The 21,138-nt window shown below is 45.1% G+C and overlaps 2 protein-coding genes and 1 long non-coding RNA gene across 4 annotated transcripts in view; 2 read left to right on the top strand and 1 right to left on the bottom strand.

Moving 5' to 3' along the window:
- Positions 1-913, top strand: part of SPO11 (SPO11 initiator of meiotic double stranded breaks) — a 34,095-nt gene extending 33,182 nt beyond the window's left edge. The window contains exon 13 of the mRNA XM_038370177.2: positions 612-913. Coding sequence (XP_038226105.1) covers positions 612-731 — 120 coding nt within the window. The 3' untranslated portion in view covers positions 732-913. The remainder of the gene's footprint in view (positions 1-611) is intronic.
- Positions 914-2,165: 1,252 nt separating this feature from the next.
- RAE1 (ribonucleic acid export 1) lies at positions 2,166-18,723 on the top strand. The gene is made up of 12 exons (XM_038370014.2): positions 2,166-2,421; positions 6,810-6,906; positions 7,228-7,332; positions 8,836-8,928; positions 11,696-11,782; positions 12,621-12,707; positions 13,028-13,099; positions 13,628-13,735; positions 14,734-14,840; positions 14,922-14,997; positions 15,590-15,784; positions 17,491-18,723. Exons 1-12 carry the CDS (start codon positions 2,303-2,305, stop codon positions 17,575-17,577), a joined length of 1,233 nt encoding a protein of 410 aa, XP_038225942.1. The 5' UTR covers positions 2,166-2,302; the 3' UTR covers positions 17,578-18,723.
- Positions 11,104-21,138, bottom strand: part of LOC119842099 — a 31,929-nt gene continuing 21,894 nt past the window's right edge. Inside the window, exons 2-4 of one of the 2 annotated variants that reach the window (XR_005288670.2) lie at positions 16,400-16,564; positions 16,052-16,289; positions 11,104-12,250 (exon numbers count right to left, since the gene is read on the bottom strand). This is a non-coding gene — a long non-coding RNA (uncharacterized LOC119842099). Of the gene's footprint in view, positions 12,251-16,051; positions 16,565-21,138 lie in introns of both variants that reach the window. The other variant, XR_005288669.2, reaches the window with a different exon arrangement.

Raw genomic sequence — 21,138 nt, 5'->3', positions numbered from 1 at the left:
TCTTAATCCCTAAAGAACAAATCCTATCTACCACAATCCCGTCCCTCTTGACTATGGTGAGCTCTGAACACAGCAGAACCAATAAGGTTTTGCTGAACTCCACCTGGAGTGGTCAGGACTGAGAGCCCCGCAGGCTGTCTCTGTACCAGTGTGCCTCATAGTTCTGTCCCCAGCACAGAACTAGGAGCATGATAGGCTTTGCTGCCATTGGCCATATCATGATCGTACGTTTCAGAGGGGGTTTACTACAGTTTTAAATATCACAGAATAAATTACATCTCTTGAAGAGGGGGAACATGCCATGTGGAACAATTATTTAACCTCCACCTCCGGCTTCGCCTGCATAATTTAGAACACAAAGCACAGTTCATGCAGATATAATATATAGTGGTTACATAGTGGGAAAACATATTGTGTGCTTTCCCCTTCTGTTTACACTGCCCTGTTGTATGAATTGCTATGATTTTGCTTCTGTGGGCTGCACAATAGAAAGCACATCTCCTTATGATAAATACTAATCAAATCTAATGTAACTTAAACATTTAATTACATCACCCTATGGGTCAGGCCTTTCTCAACAGCACATTAATTTGCAATTTTTTCTTTTTCAGATGGAAATTATGGCAGCATGTAAAATGAAGGCTGAAATTCAAGCTTTGACTTCTCTTTCATCAGATTACCTTTCCAGGGTGTATCTACCAAACAAATTGCAATTTGGTGGCTGGATATGAATATTTGTTTGTAGATCAACTGTTTCCTGATGTGGATTTATTTTGGAGCTATTATAATATAAGACATTACTTACAAAAATTGCATAACATTGCATTATTTCTGGCAAATGTTCTACATATTCAGTGAAGAGATGTAAAGGTTTGCTTCAGCTCGTTCAATTTTTTTTAGTTAGCTCAATAGCTTAATTTCTTTACAATTTTGGTTGTTTTTCCCTAGTGTACCTTAAGGACATTAACATATTTTAAATACAATTTTTTCTTTCCATCTTGTGGCTACTGTACATAACTGTAGCAATAATTCCAACTGTAAAAGTATTATCCTTAAGAAGTTATTGAAATTTATTTTGAGGGGAGAAATTAAAAAGTTATATTTGTTTAAATTTGTGTCAGTTAATTCATAGTCTACTTTAAAGCACAATCAAACTAAGTCTGTGTCTTCTGATATATTTTACTTTTGAAGACAGGGAAGTAATTTAAATTACTGTAATATTTTTAAGGTACAATCATCTGAATAGTTACTATAAACATGGCATTTCATGTTCCTCATAAATGAATCCATAACAAATGTGCTTAGCTTGCAGATAAAAGAGATGAATTTTTTAACTGCCAACTCCATAAACCCAAGCTCACATCAGAAAGTCAAGATGTGTTTTTTCATTCTTGCACATTTGCAACAGTAATAAAGTTCTGCAGGCCAAATTATGCCCCCAGTTACTTCACCCGCATTGCAATGCACAAGTGAGCAAGCATTTTTTACTGATTAGAATTTAGTAAACAATTCTGTTGACGTTGTATGGGACAACAGAATCCATAGACCACTCTAAGGCTTTGGCGACACTTGCGAGTTACAGCGCAATAAAGGAGCCCTGGGCGCACTAGCTCACTACCCGTCCACATTGGCAAGGCATGTAGAGCGCTCTGACTCCGCGGCTACAGCGCTGCTGGTACTCCACCTCGGCGAGTGGAATAACGTTTGCTGCGCCCCCGCTGGAGCGCCGCAGCGCTCTAGCTGGTAACTGATGTAGCACGCTTCCTGTCCTATATTGCTTGATATAAACATCACAACTCTGTTGGTCCTGTTCCACCATCCCAGCATAGTATATTACATGTCTATTTTTCTTAAGAAGGTGTTAATTATTTAAGTACATTTTCATTAAGTATGTTTCCATTTTTGTAATCTTTAAAGGTTTGTTTAGCCTTTTGGGAAGAGAATTTAAGTGATCAGATGAACCTTTTTATCTGGTGCCTCCCTCTTGTCTTTGGGCGTCCCCCTGAGAAGTTGTTATAATTAAATGCATGATAACAGTTCTCCTTCTTGATGGGGGAAAAACAGCAGCGAGTTGCCCACGGCCTCTCTGCAATATGCACCCTGGATCTTGCTAACACCTGCAACACCATCGGCCGGGTCGTGCACAAGCGTTCGCTGTGTCTGGTCACACGACCCCGTTACAGCCCCACGATCCCACGTCCGGCAGCTCTCTCGTGCCCCGCTCGGCCTTGCTCAGAGTCAGCCCCGCCCCTTTTCCCGAACAAACGCGGGCGCCCTCTGGGAGCTCAGCTGCGGGTCGCGCATGCGCGGTGGGAAGCGGCCTGTTCCGGCTCGGCCGAGCGCGAGCCGGTGGTGCCGCCCTGCCCCCGAAGCGCGCTCCTCGCCTCGCGCTCCCTCAGGAGCTCGGAGCCCGGCTCTCGGGTGAGTGCGGAGTGGACACTCAGGTGTCTGAGCCCAGCACCTCCCCTGCCCCCTCAGCGCCTCGCTCCCGGGTACCCCTTCCCCCTGCGTCCGCCGCTGGCCCGCTCTGCTCTGGAGAGCTCCCGAAGGGCACCTGGCCGCCGCTCCCTATTTCCCAGCTGCCCCGCTGTCTCCTGGCCCCATCCCCCCCCAGCAACTGCCCCCGGCTCCCTCCTGCCCCATCCCCCCCAGCAACTGGCCCCCGGCTCCCTCCTGGCCCCACCCCCCCAGCAACTGGCCCCCGGCTCCCTCCTGCCCCATCCCCCCCCAGCAACTGCCCCCGGCTCCCTCCTGCCCCATCCCCCCCCCAGCAACTGCCCCCGGCTCCCTCCTGGCCCCACCCCCCCAGCAACTGCCCCCGGCTCCCTCCTGCCCCATCCCCCCCCCAGCAACTGCCCCCGGCTCCCTCCTGCCCCATCCCCCCCCCAGCAACTGCCCCCGGCTCCCTCCTGGCCCCACCCCCCCAGCAACTGGCCCCCGGCTCCCTCCTGCCCCATCCCCCCCCCCAGCAACTGGCCCCCGGCTCTCTCCTGCCCCATCCCCCCCCCAGCAACTGGCCCCCGGCTCCCTCCTGCCCCATCCCCCCCCCAGCAACTGGCCCCCGGCTCTCTCCTGCCCCATCCCCCCCCCAGCAACTGCCCCCGGCTCCCTCCTGCCCCATCCCCCCCCCAGCAACTGGCCCCGGCTCTCTCCTGCCCCATCCCCCCCCCAGCAACTGCCCCCGGCTCCTCCTGCCCCATCCCCCCCCCAGCACTGGCCCCCGGCTCTCTCCTGCCCCATCCCCCCCCCCAGCAACTGCCCCCGACTCCCTCCTGCCCCATCCCCCCCCCAGCAACTGGCCCTCGGCTCCCTCCTGCCCCATCCCCCCAGCAACTGCCCCCGGCTCTCTCCTGGCCCCACCCCCCCAGCAACTGCCCCCGGCTCTCTCCTGCCCCATCCCCCCCCCAGCAACTGGCCCCCGGCTCTCTCCTGCCCCATCCCCCCCCCCCAGCAACTGCCCCCGACTCCCTCCTGCCCATCCCCCCCCAGCAACTGGCCCTCGGCTCCCTCCTGCCCCATCCCCCCCCCAGCAACTGGCCCCCGGCTCCCTCCTGCCCCATCCCCCCAGCAACTGCCCCCGGCTCTCTCCTGGCCCCACCCCCCCAGCAACTGCCCCCGGCTCCCTCCTGCCCCATCCCCCCCCCAGCAACTGCCCCCGGCTCCCTCCTGCCCCATCCCCCCCCCAGCAACTGCCCCCCGGCTCCCTCCTGCCCCATCCCCCCCCCAGCAACTGGCCCCCGGCTCCCTCCTGCCCCATCCCCCCCCCAGCAACTGGCCCCCGGCTCCCTCCTGCCCCATCCCCCCCCAGCAACTGGCCCCCGGCTCCCTCCTGCCCCATCCCCCCCCCAGCAACTGGCCCCCGGCTCTCTCGTGGCCCCATCCCCCCCAGCAACTGGCCCCCGGCTCTCTCGTGGCCCCATCCCCCCCCAGCAACTGGCCCCCGGCTCCCTCCTGCCCCATCCCCCCCCCAGCAACTGGCCCCCGGCTCCCTCCTGCCCCATCCCCCCCCAGCAACTGGCCCCCGGCTCTCTCGTGGCCCCATCCCCCCCCAGCAACTGGCCCCCGGCTCTCTCGTGGCCCCATCCCCCCCCAGCAACTGGCCCCGACTCCCTCCTGCCCCATCCCCCCCCAGCAACTCGCCCCCGGCTCTCTCCTGCCCCATCCCCCCCCCAGCAACTGCCCCCGACTCCCTCCTGCCCCATCCCCCCCCCCCAGCAACTGCCCCCGACTCCCTCCTGCCCCATCCCCCCCCCAGCAACTCGCCCCCGGCTCTCTCCTGCCCCATCCCCCCCCCAGCAACTGGCCCCCGGCTCTCTCCTGCCCCATCCCCCCCCCAGCAACTGGCCCCCGGCTCCCTCCTGCCCCATCCCCCCAGCAACTGGCCCCCGGCTCCCTCCTGGCCCATCCCCCCCCCCAGCAACTGGCCCCCGGCTCTCTCCTGGCCCATCCCCCCCCAGCAACTGCCCCCCCGGCTCTCTCCTGGCCCATCCCCCCCCCAGCAACTGCCCCCGGCTCTCTCCTGGCCCATCCCCCCCCCAGCAACTGCCCCCCGGCTCTCTCCTGGCCCATCCCCCCCCCCAGCAACTGGCCCCCGGCTCTCTCCTGGCCCATCCCCCCCCCAGCAACTGGCCCCCGGCTCTCTCCTGGCCCATCCCCCCCCAGCAACTGCCCCCCGGCTCTCTCCTGCCCATCCCCCCCCCCAGCAACTGCCCCCCGGCTCTCTCCTGGCCCCATCCCCCCCCCCCAGCAACTGCCCCCCGGCTCTCTCCTGGCCCATCCCCCCCCCCCAGCAACTGCCCCCCGGCTCTCTCCTGGCCCCATCCCCCCCCCCAGCAACTGGCCCCGGGCTCTCTCCTGCCCCATCCCCCCCCCCAGCAACTGGCCCCCGGCTCTCTCCTGCCCCATCCCCCCCCCCCAGCAACTGGCCCCCGGCTCTCTCCTGGCCCCATCCCCCCCCCCAGCAACTGGCCCCCGGCTCTCTCCTGGCCCCATCCCCCCCCCAGCAACTGGCCCCCGGCTCTCTCCTGGCCCCCATTTCCCCCCCCCCCCAGCAACTGGCCCCCGGCTCTCTCCTGGCCCCATCCCCCCCCCCCAGCAACTGGCCCCCGGCTCTCTCCTGCCCCATTCCCCCCCCCCCAGCAACTGGCCCCCGGCTCTCTCCTGGCCCCATCCCCCCCCCAGCAACTGGCCCCGGCTCTCTCTGGCCCCATCCCAATCCCCCCCCCCCAGCAACTGGCCCCGCGCTCTCTCCTGGCCCCCTCCCCCCCCCCCGCAACTGGCCCCCCGGGTCTCTCCTGGCCCAATCCCCCCCCCCCCCCAGCAACTGGCCCCCGGCTCTCTCCTGGCCCCATCCCCCCCCCCCCAGCAACTGGCCCCCGGCTCTCTCCTGGCCCCATCCCCCCCCCCCCCAGCAACTGGCCCCCGGCTCTCTCCTGGCCCCATCCCCCCCCCCCCCAGCAACTGCCCCCCGGCTCTCTCCTGGCCCCACCCCCCCCCCCCCAGCAACTGGCCCCCGGCTCTCTCGTGGCCCCATCTCCCCCCCCCGGCTCTCTCGTGGCCCCATCTCCCCCCCCCGGCTCTCTCGTGGCCCCATCTCCCCCCCCCGGCTCTCTCGTGGCCCCATCTCCCCCCCCCGGCTCTCTCGTGGCCCCATCTCCCCCCCCCGGCTCTCTCGTGGCCCCATCTCCCCCCCCCGGCTCTCTCGTGGCCCCATCTCCCCCCCCCGGCTCTCTCGTGGCCCCATCTCCCCCCCCCCCGGCTCTCTCGTGGCCCCATCTCCCCCCCCCCCGGCTCTCTCGTGGCCCCATCTCCCCCCCCCCCGGCTCTCTCGTGGCCCCATCTCCCCCCCCCCCGGCTCTCTCGTGGCCCCATCTCCCCCCCCCCCCCCGGCTCTCTCGTGGCCCCATCTCCCCCCCCCGGCTCTCTCGTGGCCCCATCTCCCCCCCCCCCGGCTCTCTCGTGGCCCCATCTCCCCCCCCCCGGCTCTCTCGTGGCCCCATCTCCCCCCCCCAGCAACTGGCCCCCGGCTCTCTCTTGTCAGCCAACAACTGCTCCTTCCTCCCTGCCCCAGTGCCTCTATTTCCTCTCCTAACGCTCCCTGCCTCAATGTAAACTGCTCCCCAGACATGTAAAGTGATTGAAACAATTGATTTTACACCCGCCCCCCCACTTGCTGACCTGTCAATGTTTATTATACAGGCCCCAGCAAATGGTCCTACCTGATTAGAAAATATCCTCCTCCCTCTCCCTGTGTACCCTTCCCCAGTGTAACAGCTTTTATTTATGAAGTTTTTTCTCTGTTTCCAAAGGGTGTTTGGAGTGTTGCATGAGCAAAAATACTGTTATTAACATAAATAGTAAGAAAGACAAAGGTAGCAATGTTTTTCAAAGCTCTCTGGCTTGTGCAGAGACATAACCAATGAGATTAAGATGATCTGTGCGTGGTTATTGCTCCTTGAAGGAATTGTTGACCCTCCAAAATCAGTTTGTCTGGGGAAAATGAGGCTGAGGCCAACACTTGAGCTGAATAAGCATTGCAGAAACTTGCGCGCGCGCACACACACACACACACACACACAAAAAAGTTAAATCTCTGACAGGGATAGGAAGAAACTTATTTTATGGGCAGGTTAGTTTATAATTATCCACTATGTTGTTTATTTCCCCTGCACCTTCCTCTAGAGAGCATCTGGTACTGGCTGTTAGAGAAAGGATACTGAACTAGATGGACCACTCTGATATGGTACAACAGTTCCTATGTCCCCAAGTAAAGGTCTGTTGCTTTTAATGGGCATTCTTGTCATTTGCAGGGCCAAGATGAGTTTGTTTGGATCAACCTCAGGGTTTGGAGCTGGTGGTACCAGCATGTTTGGAAATACAGCAACAGATAATCACAACCCCATGAAGGTACTTGTATTAACCTAGTTGTAAACAGTGGGTATCAGGCAATCTCCTTTCCATGAATTAGGAGTGAACATGAGCATGTATTTATTTATTTTCTCTCTCTTTCCCCAAACTCATTCTTCCTAAGTATTGAGAAGTTTCAGGGTTTATTATCAAATGCTGTTATGAATATCCCTTTTTAATATGCCCTTTTAGTACATGAGAAAAGTATTATCTATTTTGCAAAACTCAGTGCTTTGTTAATTTGCACTATGACTAGCGGACACATTGTTAAGTTCTATGACGTATAAATATTTGGGGTTTTGGTTTTTTTGGCCTTTACAGGATATTGAAGTTACATCTCCACCTGATGACAGCATTGGTTGTTTAGCTTTCAGTCCCCTAGCATTGCCGGGTAACTTCCTTATTGCAGGATCCTGGGCAAATGATGTAAGTATTTAATGAACGTTGTCTGTAAAAAGGACAGTTTAAATCTCTTTAGCCTGATATATACTTACCTACTCTTGTTACAAGTTATACCAAAGATTGCTGTAATTTAAAGACTGGAGGAAAAGAGCTTTTTTTCCCCACTTTCCTTTATTTAATTGACAGAAGTTTACCTAAAACAAGTTATGTTGTTTCATCTGAAAAGTCAGTTTTTCCCTTATTTTCTTTGTGTCATTGTATAGCTCTAGGGCCCAGAAAATAACTTTTTAAAAACAGAAATATGGTTCTGTAAACATGAAAATCAGCAAGGGGCAGGCGTAGCACCTGAAATTACTTTTAATCAATTTTTTGAAGTTGACAGCATTTCAAGCTGACAGTGTCATTTAAACTTCAGCTCAAGAGAATGACTTTGACTTCTTGAGTCTGTGCTTTATAACAGCTAGTCCAATTTGTATATCTGTAGAGAGGACTAGTCTCTGTAGCATATGTATTTGTTACATTTGTCTGCTACTTTCACTATACAGAAGAAAATAATCCACTCCTCTCCATAGCTGTTCTTCATACAGTTGTTGTATGCTATGCAGATATAGGTTATGATTCAGAGTATTGTTGTAAGAGATTGGAGTTTCAGCAGATGCAGAGTTTCCCAAACTGTGGTGTATGGACAGCCAGTGGTCCACAGTGATTTAGTCTCAGTGCTGGCTCCCGCCTAAATAATCCCGCTTCCCTAATTTTCATTTTCAAAGTGAAAAGTTGGTGTAGTTTATGTACGGATGCTATTTGATTTCCAGTAGGAGGTGAGGTGGTCTCTGCAATTGTGAATGGGAGGGAACATGGTCCACAAGTCAATCTCAGTGTTAAGATGTTCGCTCTATTAAAAGATTGGGGTTTCCTGGACTAGACAAAGTTCAGTCCAATATCAAAGATCTTGCAGTTCCCTGTTTAATTTAGATTAAACAACAAGTATTGAGTGATGGGAGTTAATGGTTTTCCAGAACAGTTTCAGTAATTAAAAAAAAATCATGAATCTCTATAGCATTTGAAATTCTTAATAGGTGCTCCTATTTATCATTCTTTTCTCATAATACAAAAGCAACAGGCTATTCAGTGAAATTGTAAAGGTAAAAGAAACTGATAGAAAACATTCCTTTACATAGTGCTTAACCTGGGAAACTCATTGCCACAAGACATTGTTTAAGCCGAAAGCTTGGTACAATTTGAAAAAGAATTATCCACAGTTAAATGTACACTGGTAAATATAGGGAATGCTCCGTGTTGCTGACATCAAAGGCAAAATCAGAAAGGGCTATGAGTGGCAATTGTATGATTGTAACTGTTGCCTTTCCTCTTCCCTTCTTCCCCTCCATCTAAATTCAGTGTGTTAAGTAAGGGTAAGTTCTTCAGGGCAGAGGCATTGTCTTGTTTCTGAGAGACATCTAGCACATTCCTGGGTACGTAAACAATAATAATATATTACTAAAGTGATATGTGCATCTTTTCTCATAGGTTCGGTGTTGGGAAGTTCAAGATAATGGACAGACAATTCCAAAAGCTCAGCAGATGCACACGGGGCCTGTGCTAGATGTGTGTTGGAGTGATGTATGTTCCTTTGTTTCAAAAAGTATTTTCAAATAAATTGATAACTTTATCCAGAAAACAAATATGTTTACTTCTAGTTTCAAAACACACACAGATTTAAAATGTAGATAATCCTAAAATTGTAGCATAGATTTTTGTCATCTAAATCCATGGTTCGTTTGTTTTAATAAATTAGACTACTACTTGGATGTGCAGATGCAATGGTAGGAGGTTGTTTTAAGCTATTAATAGCTAGTACAGTTTTCATTAATTTGCGATAGTACAAAAAGCCTTGCATAAGTCTTATGTACTGGAGTGAATTTCACCCTAGACTATTACTATTTTAAGCATAATGACAGGTTTCAGAGTAGCAGCCGTGTTAGTCTGTATCCGCAAAAAGAAAAGGAGGACTTGTGGCACCTTAGAGACTAACAAATTTATTTGAGCATAAGCTTTCGTGAGCTACATGAATGCATCTGATGAAGTGAGTTGTAGCTCACGAAAGCTTATGCTCATCAGATGCATTCATGTAGCTCACAAAAGCTTATGCTCAAATTTGTTAGTCTCTAAAGTGCCACAAGTCCTCCTTTTCTTTTTACTATTTCAAACATAATTGCTGAATGTTATGTTTCATTCCCATTCATAGTTTGAATTTTGTGCTATTTCAGTTTTGAGCAACACTTTTTTGTTCTTTGTTTTTTCTCTCACAGTTTGGTCTTTGAGGGTAAATTATTTTTAGGGTTTTGTTTAAATTAATATGTGAGACTTCCTTACATGAGTAGACTATTGTGACATGTGCATGTTATGATTTGACCAATTAAAACACTTGTCAAAAGTTAGTAAATACTAGTACCAGTATATTCTTCTGTACAATATTTTGTAAGTATTGGAAAAAGGAAAACAATGGAATATTGGCATATTGTTCGCTATCTTAAAAAAAAAAATGCCATTCCTTTGAGATCTAAGATGCTTCTCAGTTTTTTGGGGCATCTTATCTTGTGTGTCCACTGTTTGATTAGAAAAAGCATTGCATATTTATAAGACTAGAAAACAATTTGAAGAAAGGTATGAAGTAGAATTTTGGACTGCTGTTAAGCAGGTAGAACGGGGCAATATCAGTCTATTCAACTGGATAGCAATCTCAACGTTTTTGTCAATTCAGATAAATGTAGTGACAAACAGTACATAACGGTTGAGAGTGATTCAGATAATGAACGTTAGGCAAAATGCTGTTTGTTTTTTGGACAATTGGCATGATTCTCCATTGTCTTTACTCCTGGGGGCGTTCTGTGCCAAATAATTCAAAATTATGCGCACAATATTTTAAAATTCTGCTATATTTTGCAAGTTTTATTTGTCAATAAATAAATGCAGAATCTCCAGCATGGCAATGGGGAGCACAGGCCACTGGCTGCACGAAGGTGAGAGATCACCTTGCAGCCTCCCACCCCCCACCTTTGGGACACTGACTTAGTGGTGACGCAGCAGCTGACTCTGACACAGCACAAGGCCTGGGCCTGCCCCAGAAACACTCTGGAGCCCTGCCCCTCTGTACCAGGTGTGGGGCAGGCAGGTTTAACCAGGCAGGATTCAAGTGTGGAGGGGCTCAGCGTGGGTGGGATCCAGATGTGGGGTAAGAGGATTCTGCGTGGGACAATCTGGGTGCAGACAGCTTGGGGGTCTAGTACGGGGGGGCAGAGGGATCTAGATGCACAGAGGTTCGTTGGGCGGGGAGGCATTCCAGGTGCAGGGGCAACAGGACTCTGCAGGGGTTTCCAGGTAAAAGTGGTTGGGGCTTAGTAGAGAGATCTGGGTGTGGGAATCTCAGCAGTGGGGTCTGGGGGAGTAGGGCATGGTGGGGTGGGGGTCTGGGTGAAGCTAGTTTGGGATCAATGGTACGGGGGTCTCGAGGTGGGGGTGCAGAGGGGTGGGGCTCATCAGGGTGGGGGTTTGAGTGCAAGGAGTACAGTGGGGGTGGTCTGGGAGCATGGGGGCTCCAGATGCAAGGGTTGAGGTTCAGTGGGGTGGGGTTCAGTTATGGAGGGCTAGGGGGATTCTCGGTGTACAGGGTGAAACTTGGCAGGGGTGTCTGGGTATGAGAGGTCCAGATACATGGGGGTTGGGCAGATGGGGGAGCAGCTCCCTTTACGGTGACCCCTCCCCCCACTGCTGAGGAGCGATGGGGGCAGAAAGCGGGGAGGATGCTGAGCTTCCTGCAGCTGGTAGAAGTTTCTGGGGGTGGGTCTGACATGACCCCAGCCACTCCATGCAGGGAAAGAGGAAGTCCCATCCTCTCCTGCCTCCAGCCCAGCCAGGACTATCAGCTGATCCCGACTCGGAGTAGGAGCTACTTGCTGGGATGTCCCCAACCTGCGGTGGTTTACCTCTTTGCCGGCTGCTCCAGGTGCCTGAAATGATGTACCTGTGCAGCAAGGGAGTGCTGCGTGACTGCTCTTGCAGGTTCCTTTTGCTTCCCTGTCAGAAAGGCATTTTTATGCGGGGGACATAAATTCTGCACATGCGCAATGAGTGGCACAGAATTCCCCCAGGAGTAGATCACCTTGCACCGAATATAGTCACTTACTCTTATGCAAGTACTCTCAGAATAGTATTATGTTACATACCCATTTTATTAAATGACTACACAAGTACTAGGCAGTGAAGAATCAGGCCAGCAATTCTTTAATGAGTATTGGATATTGCAAACATAAAATTACACATACTGTGGTGCAGTTAATATTTAATCTTTTAAAAATTATGAAACTGAATTATTTTTCTCTCGTTTTAGGATGGGAGTAAAGTATTTACTGCCTCTTGTGATAAAACTGCCAAAATGTGGGATCTCAACAGTAACCAGGCCATACAAATTGCACAGGTAAGTAACTCCCAAGTTCTTTCTCTCAAGACAGATGCTAAAGCATCACTTCTTTTAAATAAATCTTTAAAAAAGGAATATTTACTAGTCAATTTAAAATAACACTCAGCATTTTCCAATTAAATGCTGTTATATGAAGAATAATGTGAGGAAGGTGCCTGTCAAATTGCTAGCTAAATTTTAAGGTGGCCATAACTGATGATTACTGGGACCTAGGTAATTCAAATCTTAGGCAAAAGTCCTGTGTGTCCCCAAGAGATTTCCCATCCCTTATGGCCTCACTGTAGCACCCAGCTGCAGACTGATTCCTCCTTTGATTACCCAGTGTTGCTTCTCCACCTCATTTTGGCTCCATTTCGCTTTCTTTGTTTCAGTTACCCAGTCCTCTGCTGCTTTCTTGCTTGGTTTCACTGATAGTTTGTTCCGCTCTCCAGTCTTTTTTACATAGATTTTGGATGAGCTCTAAGACTGTAGGAAAACAGAGCTTGTATGTAATTGCTGAGTTCTTTCATGAGGGTATTGACTTCATAAGTGCACTGTTAATAGAATCTGATATCTACATTCAACTTCAATGCATATTTTTACTCTAATATGAAACACTTATTTCTGTTGCTTAATGTAAAGTCTCTATGATATGTGAAATTAAATAAGTGAAAATGTTCACTCTTTTCTTGTAGTTTACTTGTGGTGAAGCATACAAATTTTGGTTGTGGTGATTTAATAAACATTTATATCCTTCCTTTGTACTATTCTTTTGCTATACACAACCAAAAAGTGATACAGGCCGTTTTTTTTTTAAAAAAACGTATGTGCATTGTTCTTGGTGGTTTTCCTTCAGCATGAAGCCCCCGTTAAGACTGTCCATTGGATTAAAGCACCAAACTATAGCTGTGTGATGACAGGAAGTTGGGATAAAACTTTGAAGGTATGAATATTGTACCTGATAAATGAGTTTATATTATGCTAAAATATGTAAAACTGGAAATGTTTACTATAAATTTTGTTGAAATATACTAATTTAAAAAATAAAGAGGTCACTTTTATTGGTGATAATTTCTAGCTCTAAGCAAATGAGTGTTTTATCCCCGCTGGCCAGGGGCTAAACAACTTAAAATGAAAATGTGGCCAGGCTCATTGTGCTAAAGTAATCAGTTCCAATATTTCCAACTGCTTATATGGTATATTTGATGGCAAAAGAAATTCTTCAAGTCTTTTAAATCCATTGATTTTCTTTTTTTTCCTTAGTTCTGGGATACACGATCACCAACTCCTATGATGACATTACAGCTGCCTGAAAGATGCTACTGTGCTGATGTGGTAAGCCAATAAATAAACTCCTGTTTCATAAAAATGAAATTTGTGGGAACTAGTTGGCTCAGAGGATTAATGGCTTCAAAACCCATGATACCTGGGTCATATTAAACCAGCCCAGGTAACTATTAAATAAAAGTTACTCTTTGATGGCTGTTTGGTCTCAGTCTAGTTCCGGGTGGATCGACATTCCCTTCCTGTGAAGCACTAGTAGAGGCCTTGTTGGCATTAAGAGGAGAAGGGCCAAAAATAGAATTGACACTGAAACTGAACTGCCCTTGCTTCCTTGGCCATATCAGAATTTATGCTTCATGTTGGAAGAAGTCTGTGCTACTATTGCCCTTGCTGTACCTATTCTGCAGATAAAATTTTCAGTCTATGGGTCATCTTCTACCAGAACTAACAGTCTTGCTCCTTTGAGTTGACTTTTTGAGGGGTTTGGGTGAAATAAGTAATTTGAAGGAGTTAAAATTCTCTGTTGTGAAATTAACGTAGCCTAGTCTCTTCCAACCAGTCCCTTTCATCCTTGTTCAGGTGCATCCCATGGCAGTTGTCGCCACTGCAGAAAGGGGTTTGATAGTATACCAGTTAGAGAATCAACCTTCTGAATTTAGAAGAATAGAATCTCCACTGAAACACCAGGTAAATCATTAATTATATTTATTACCAGTTTATTAATGCAGCATATAAAATGGTAGTTTAGATTCTTAAAAAATAAAAATAAAAAATTAAAACTACATTCTTTTCACTCCATATAGTTTGTGCCCCTGAGTACACTTAGACTTTCAATGTGGTGCATATTCTGCAACTCTGTTGTACATATCTCCTTCCAAGTGGATGACTTCAATTGAAAAAGGTTTCTTGAAAACACATGGCATTAAGAAATGTATTAAGATTTACTTCACATGAAGTAATTTGACTGGCTTTCTTTATAGGAATAAGGAACAGTGAAAGACTATGCATTACAATATTTTAATGAAATATATCTGAATATTTACAACTAAAATCAAGAACTATTTTAGTTAAATACTAAAAACTTTACAGTTCAGCTTAATGGGACAGATCCTGCAAACCCATTGCAAGCACATTTTGGCACCTGTGGAGAGGAAGACTTTCAGGATCAGGCTCACAGTTCAATTTCTTTATTGTTTTTAATTTTGGTCCAAAATGTCAGTCTCCCTTCTTCCTGTTTTGTTCTTAACAAGACTAATACAGTGTTGTATTGTATAACAGTTAATTCTTCCAGAGAAGTAAGATTGATGGTATCTTGCTAGAATCTAGTAATTTTTCCTCACTATATTAATGTACAGTTTGGGACATGGAATTTTGAGATCTTTCAAATTCAGTCATGTCAGCTAATATGCAAAAGATTTTTGTATGTGTAATTCCTTGGTGAAGGAGGAAAGCTGTTGTGTTCGTTTTGAGGGAATGTCTGCTACTGATCCCCAAATGAATTCAGAAATGTAGTTATTCAGGTCCAAATTTTCAGAGGGGCTTTGACCCATTTTCTAATATTGTATGTGCTTTTCTCCATGTGGTGTTAGTACATGCAGTGAATTGTGCCTCCATAGAGGCAGTGTTTAGAAAATCTGGCCTTAAGCTTCTGTCTAAAATGCTCTGTATCTTTTTCTCAAATTTAGCATCGCTGTGTTGCTATTTTTAAAGACAAAGTGAACAAACCTACTGGATTTGCCCTTGGAAGTATAGAAGGAAGGGTAGCAATTCACTATATCAACCCACCAAATCCGTAAGTGTGATTTTAAAACACTCAGCATTATATTGTTCATTTTGAAATTAAGAAAATGTGAAGGAATATCTTTCTTTTCAGAGCCAAAGATAACTTCACTTTTAAATGTCATCGCTCCAATGGAACAAACACATCTGCACCCCAGGATATCTATGCTGTAAGTATTCAGCGCATATCATTGCATTGTTTTTGTAGTGCAGTTAGAAGCTACATGCACATAATATACAATTTTGTATGAAATCTACCATTAATGCTCTTTTCTTTGACCTTTTCTTGTACCTGAAGTGTTCCTATGCTTATGCTTAGAGGAAAAATTATCATATGCAAATATTAAAATAGGAGCAGGCAAAGTATTCTGCCCTTTGTTATAAACAACCAAAAAACCCACAATTTGGCTGACTTTCTATTAAGACTTACTAGGACAATGCATTCAATATATTTTTCTGTACCCATGTTTTTGTTTATGGAAAAACATACTACTCATTAAGCCTCTGCTTAAGAATCTGTTCAACACCAAGGGAATTACTGTGTTCTCTAATGGGAATTTGTATTTAAATTATACCTGGTCAGGAAGAACAAATGATTTTTGGCAAAAAATTCTTTGTCAAGACTAAAATGCAACTAGTCTTAATTTAAATTAGGTAAATCTGCACATAATATATTTACACTCACTGACTACAATATATGCAGTTTAAAACTCCATCTTGTCTATTGTTGGTTGTTTTATGTGATGGTTTGTATAACTGCAGGTAAATGGGATAGCATTTCATCCTGCCCATGGCACCCTTGCAACTGTAGGATCTGATGGTAGATTCAGCTTTTGGGATAAAGATGCACGAACAAAGCTAAAAACATCAGAACAGCTTGACCAGCCGATATCTGCTTGTTGTTTTAACCATAATGGGAATATTTTTGCATATGCTTCCAGTTACGACTGGTCCAAGGTAAGAAGGATTGACATTTAAATTTCTTATCAGTGGTTGTGAACTAAGAAGACAATATTTCAATAGTCCTTTTCATCTGAGAGTCTCAAAGTTCTTTACAGGTATTAATAAAGTCTTCCAAATACACCCGGGAGATTGGGAATAGGTTGATATGGGATCACTTTAGCCACCTTTCAGATGAAACATAGTACAGAATTAGTACATAGTTGTTTAGGCCAAGAAACAAAGAATATCGTACCCAACTGAATATAGGCTGAACATAGTTACCTGATTTAGGAATTCGTTCCAAATGTGAGTGGGATCATACCATAAGTAAAATTGATACTGCATCTCTTCCAAAGAGCACACCTAGAGCACTGCTAAAAACATGCTGGGACATGGTTACTTTTATTAAACAAGTGAGTGAGTACCATGTATTTAATTTCCAATACCACTTTCTACAGCTCCTTTGTGATGGTGTAAGGTCTTTCTTCCCAGTATGCACTCGGTGCAAAGATATTAAGACCTGATAGAATTACAGAATGAGACAATATAATTAGTAGTTTGAAAAAGGAAGGTTGAAATCTAACCAACAGCAATAGGTTGTTTACAGTAGCATTATTCTTTCTATTATACCTTGTGTTGTACTTTAAATTTGATGGAGTATCTTTCATTTCCTGTTGTAAACTGTTAGATTTGCTGTTCATTCTTGAACAGTGGCATGTCACATCTCAGGAGTTCATTTGTAGATAAAGTGATCTCTGTACGTAGTTAAATTTACTAATGTGCTTTATTGTCCTGCTGGATGAGAAACACTATAATTTTACTTGTATTGTTACAGTCAAAGACATAAGCCTTTTACTTCCATGAATGGGACATGTTGGCTTATATGAACTAACTGATCTTTCAGATCTGTAGATTATGAACCGATATTTAGTAGTGAAACTTGAGTTGGTAGGCAGTAAGTCTCCTTTCTAGATTCCATTTTTCTATCAAGGAATGAAAGTCCACAACTTAACTATTACAACCCAATGCATAATTTTAATGTCAGTGCGTGAATAAAGAAAACCAAGGAAATCCAGATGCCAAAAAAGAGAGCCAGATTTTCAAAGAGACCTAAGATCTTACGTGTCTTTTAATACATGAATTATTCATGATATTGCAGTGGGTGTGTTCACTTAATACCTATTTGCATATACAAGTGCCGACAGTTATTCTTTTTCATATGCGGAATACTAGATTTATATTCACAATTGATGAACAAAAGTAATTGTATAATTGTGTGTGGATCCTGCACTTCACTGTATGAAAATTTGGCCCTCTTTTTTGTTTGGCTCAAAAGACAGAATGTACAGTAAGGCTGTAGTACCTTTATAATGTCCCCTCTTCATTCTTATCCCTGTCTAGAACAATCTTTTTTCTTCTCTTAACTCTCAAACTACTTGAATTTTGCATGTGAAGCAAAAGTTTAAGGAATGTTCATTCACTCTAAGCTTAAAAAAGACCTGTTTTGAAAGTTGCCTTACTTAGTGAATTGTTTCTAATTATAGTGCACGCCCACCAATATTTCCCCTGGGTTGCATAGTAAATCTGATCTTTAAAAGTCCATATTTTTAAATTGTAAAGTCTCACTAAATCGAATTGACGGAATGTTCAGCTTCTTGTATTTCAAGATTAAGTCGATACTTTGAATAAGATAAATATAGCCAACTTTTTCTCTTTTTTAGGGCCATGAATTTTATAATCCACAAAAGAAAAACTACATTTTTCTGCGTAATGCAGCAGAAGAGTTAAAGCCCAGGAATAAGAAGTAGTGAGTATAATTCTGACTGGTGTTACAGCAGTACTTTTCTGCCACTGGACTCCCTTGCAGTTGTCAATTTTGGATCGCTAACATTTAGCAGGAAAACCTATAAATAGTACCAAAGTGTGTTCTGACTTGTGGAGAACATCATTTGAATTATGTATTCTGATGTGTACAGGAGCGTCTGATATTTGCAGGATGACTTACCATACATCTGTTCCTCTGCTGTAACTGCTGTAAAATCTCTAAATTCAAGACTGGTATTACTCTACTGTTTAGAAATGCAAGTATGTCTATGCCAATATTTTACCATTACTACAATAAAATATGTACATTTACAATAGTTCTGGAAAAATTGTACAGATACTGTTTCTTTTAACTATTTGGGGACTTATGAATAACTTGTCTCAAAGGGGGCTGGTCATTCTGATTTTAATATAGAAGCGTTAGTGACTGTATAGCAGAAAGAAAGGCATTGCAAATTTGGTTTTCCTCAGGGTTTGGATTAATTTGGTATTTATGTATGTGACCAATAATAGTGACGAAGATCCAACATAGAACAGAGGGGCCTTGTGCAAACTCTCTCCTTTTCTCTTTCCGTGTACTCCCAACAGTATACTTCAGTCCTAACTTGCAGTGCCCTTCCTTACCCCGGTCCTAAGCAGAGACCGCCAGTTGGGTCAGGTGGTATAGTTCAGTAACATGGACAGATAGCTAATGGTTAAGCTGTGACCACCAAACTGTTTTTTCACTTGTGGCCTAAACTGTTTGATCACCCAGATGTCTCCAGAGATGAAAGTCTATTCTCTTAACTCAGTGTGCCACCAATTTCCCCATAACATTTTTGTCAGATTGAAATAAGGCTGATCGCTTTAATACAGGATAGTTTATAGTGCAGGTGGGTTTCATCCCTGACTAAACAGTGCTGTGAAGTTAAGCAAAAATGATGTGGGTTTATGACTCAAATCTGCTGAAGTTTTCTTTTTGAAGCTGACTGCTTATTATTCCTTTTGAGTATTATTTGTGGGGGAAAGAATAGGGCCCCCATGTATACAAAGACGTGTCTTATTATAAAGATCTCTGTAAAAATATACATTGTAACACTTGTGATTGCTGATTCATAGCTACATTTAAAATAAAATTTTTACTAAATGCTTTTGAGTATTCAGTAGTTCTAAATCTCCTTTAATAATATGCATCAGGCCAGCATGTTTATGCTACATTTCCAAAAGTGGCTTCTTGGCCTTTCATTGCAATTTCAGGTTTCTTTTCTAAAACTAAAGCAACAGCTAAATGCAGTTGCACAAAAAATGTCCTGAGTTGGAAATCTACCTCATTTGCCACTTGCCTTGTCATTATAAATCATTCCTCTGGTTTTTGTCTCAATGCTACTCCTCTTAGTTCATTAAATATGAAGGCCTTTTGTTTAATGGAATTAATCAAGTTCCTTGGTATCTCAACAGCCAATCACCTGGCAGCATGTTTTTGGTACAAATGAATCATGCTATCATCAAAATCTCTTGCTCAATGGTGCTCCTCTGTTTGCAGTGTTGATTTAACAGCTGTTAGCTGCATTTTTGAGGAATAATCATGCAATATGCCACTATTTCTCAGAGGTGCTCTTTATTATGTTTAATTATCCAAGATAGGTTTCTACCCCGTACTGCTATGTTTGTCTGGTTTTAGTTTTCAAGTGCACAGAATGGAGTAGTTTTCCATTCTTTTTGTAATAGAGATGAGAATTTCCAACTATTTTAGCAGTGACTGGTTGTTTGCTTAAGAAGTTATTATTTTGTTAAATGTCATTTTTTAAGTCTGCATACGTTCTCTGAAAGAAAAATAGTATTGTAATCTTTCGTGCTAAGCATATTTCCAGTTTCTACATTTGAATTAATGCTATGAATGCCAAAAAGCACTGAGCAGGCTAAAGGTCAACTTAATCCAATGTTGAGAAAAAAGTTACATTAACTGTGTTGGGGGGGACTTTTGTCCCCCAAATGCATTCAGAAACTAACAACTCTTCAAAGTTTTAGGCAAAAAAAAATTATTTATATAGCAAATTGAAAGAACTAATAGGAGTCTTATTCAGTGTAAGCCTATATGCAGTTTTCACACATCAGCATTGATGTGGAGTGGTCAGCACATACAAATTCATTCCCCACATTGCTTATGGCTCCTCTAGTCAGCTGACCTTGGACAAATATGGTGCTCCAGTGGTGGATTTTTTTTTTTTTTTTTTTTTTTTTTTTTTTTTAATGGGAGGCAAGGACGAAAGTGCTGCTTTGATGGGCATGGTGAGATGACAGGTATCAAGGATTCTTCTCTTTGTATCTACAAGTTGTTCTCCTAGATTGACAAGAACAAGCACCTTCTTTGTCTTGCGTAAGCGTGGTGCCAAGCAGGACTGTTGCTGACCCAAATGATGAAACTTGCAATATCAAGCATGTTGAAGAAAAGAACCATTGGCCATCTATTTATCTTGCACCTGTAGGAGTATGTTCTTGCAAGGTGATCCACGTTATCAACACCACTTTTAGTGTCATTGTAGTGGAGTATTAGATGGGGTTTCTTTTTGTCTCCTCCAACAGCCTTGTCTTGATACATTATTACTGACTTGCCCTTCTTTGGAGCATCGGAAACCAGGGTGAGTAGCCCAGCACACCCGAACGCTGATGACAGTTTTTCTCTGTTGCTATATGGATGCATCTCATTGGGTATATCTATCTTGTTTCATCGGATTGTTCCAGCATAGGTCAAATTTTTGTTAAGTAGATCTTCAGTAAGCTGAAATTTGGTGAAGAAGGTATCCCCCACTACATTTCATCCGATCTTGTACCAGGACTGAACACAAGATCCTCATTGGCTGAAGACTAACTTGATGAACAATCAATGGAAACATGGTCTTCCTTCTCAGAGCAATTGTCAACACAATTTTGCACAAAGGCACTATGACATAATATGGTGTCAACTCATGACAACTTGCGTTCAGAGTTGCAAATCATTTTTATATGGTCAGAATATCGTGCTCTTCATTTGCCATCTTGAATTGCGCAACACACACAAGTCCCCTCAAGAATCTCCTGAGTCTGCAGTATTTGGAGGGCCACGATACCTAGATAAAAACTCCCTGCAAGGATGTTAGGCAAAGAGAGCCAGCATCATTCTGCTTTGGGTTGGGGATGCCCAACAAGCCTGGATTTGAAAGGACAAACCTCCCTGGAGTACCTTCTACTTTAGGGTAACTATATGCAGCACCGTTGTTAGCAAATGCTAACTATTATGCTGCAAGATATTCTCACTTGAAGCAAACGTACATAAAACTACTAAAAGGACAGGATAACAGTGCAACTTGTTTGGAGTACATTTGTACCCCACATTTTTAATATAGAAAAAATGTTTGATACATTTTTTTATTGCTCAGTTGTGTACATGTGCGTAGGTGACTATGTCCTAAAACAGCATAGTTGGAGGGACACTTGTTGGTGAGTTATCACAACATATGTGCTTCTGGGATACAACATTACTCCATGAATGTGGATGAAAGTTAAGTATAATAATTGATGGCAAAATA

Source organism: Dermochelys coriacea, chromosome 13, assembly GCF_009764565.3.
Source record: "Dermochelys coriacea isolate rDerCor1 chromosome 13, rDerCor1.pri.v4, whole genome shotgun sequence".
In the NCBI taxonomy this organism is placed as follows: domain Eukaryota; kingdom Metazoa; phylum Chordata; order Testudines; family Dermochelyidae; genus Dermochelys; species Dermochelys coriacea.
The sequence above is the reverse complement of the archived record's forward strand: the minus strand, read 5'-3'. Positions and strand labels throughout refer to the sequence as shown.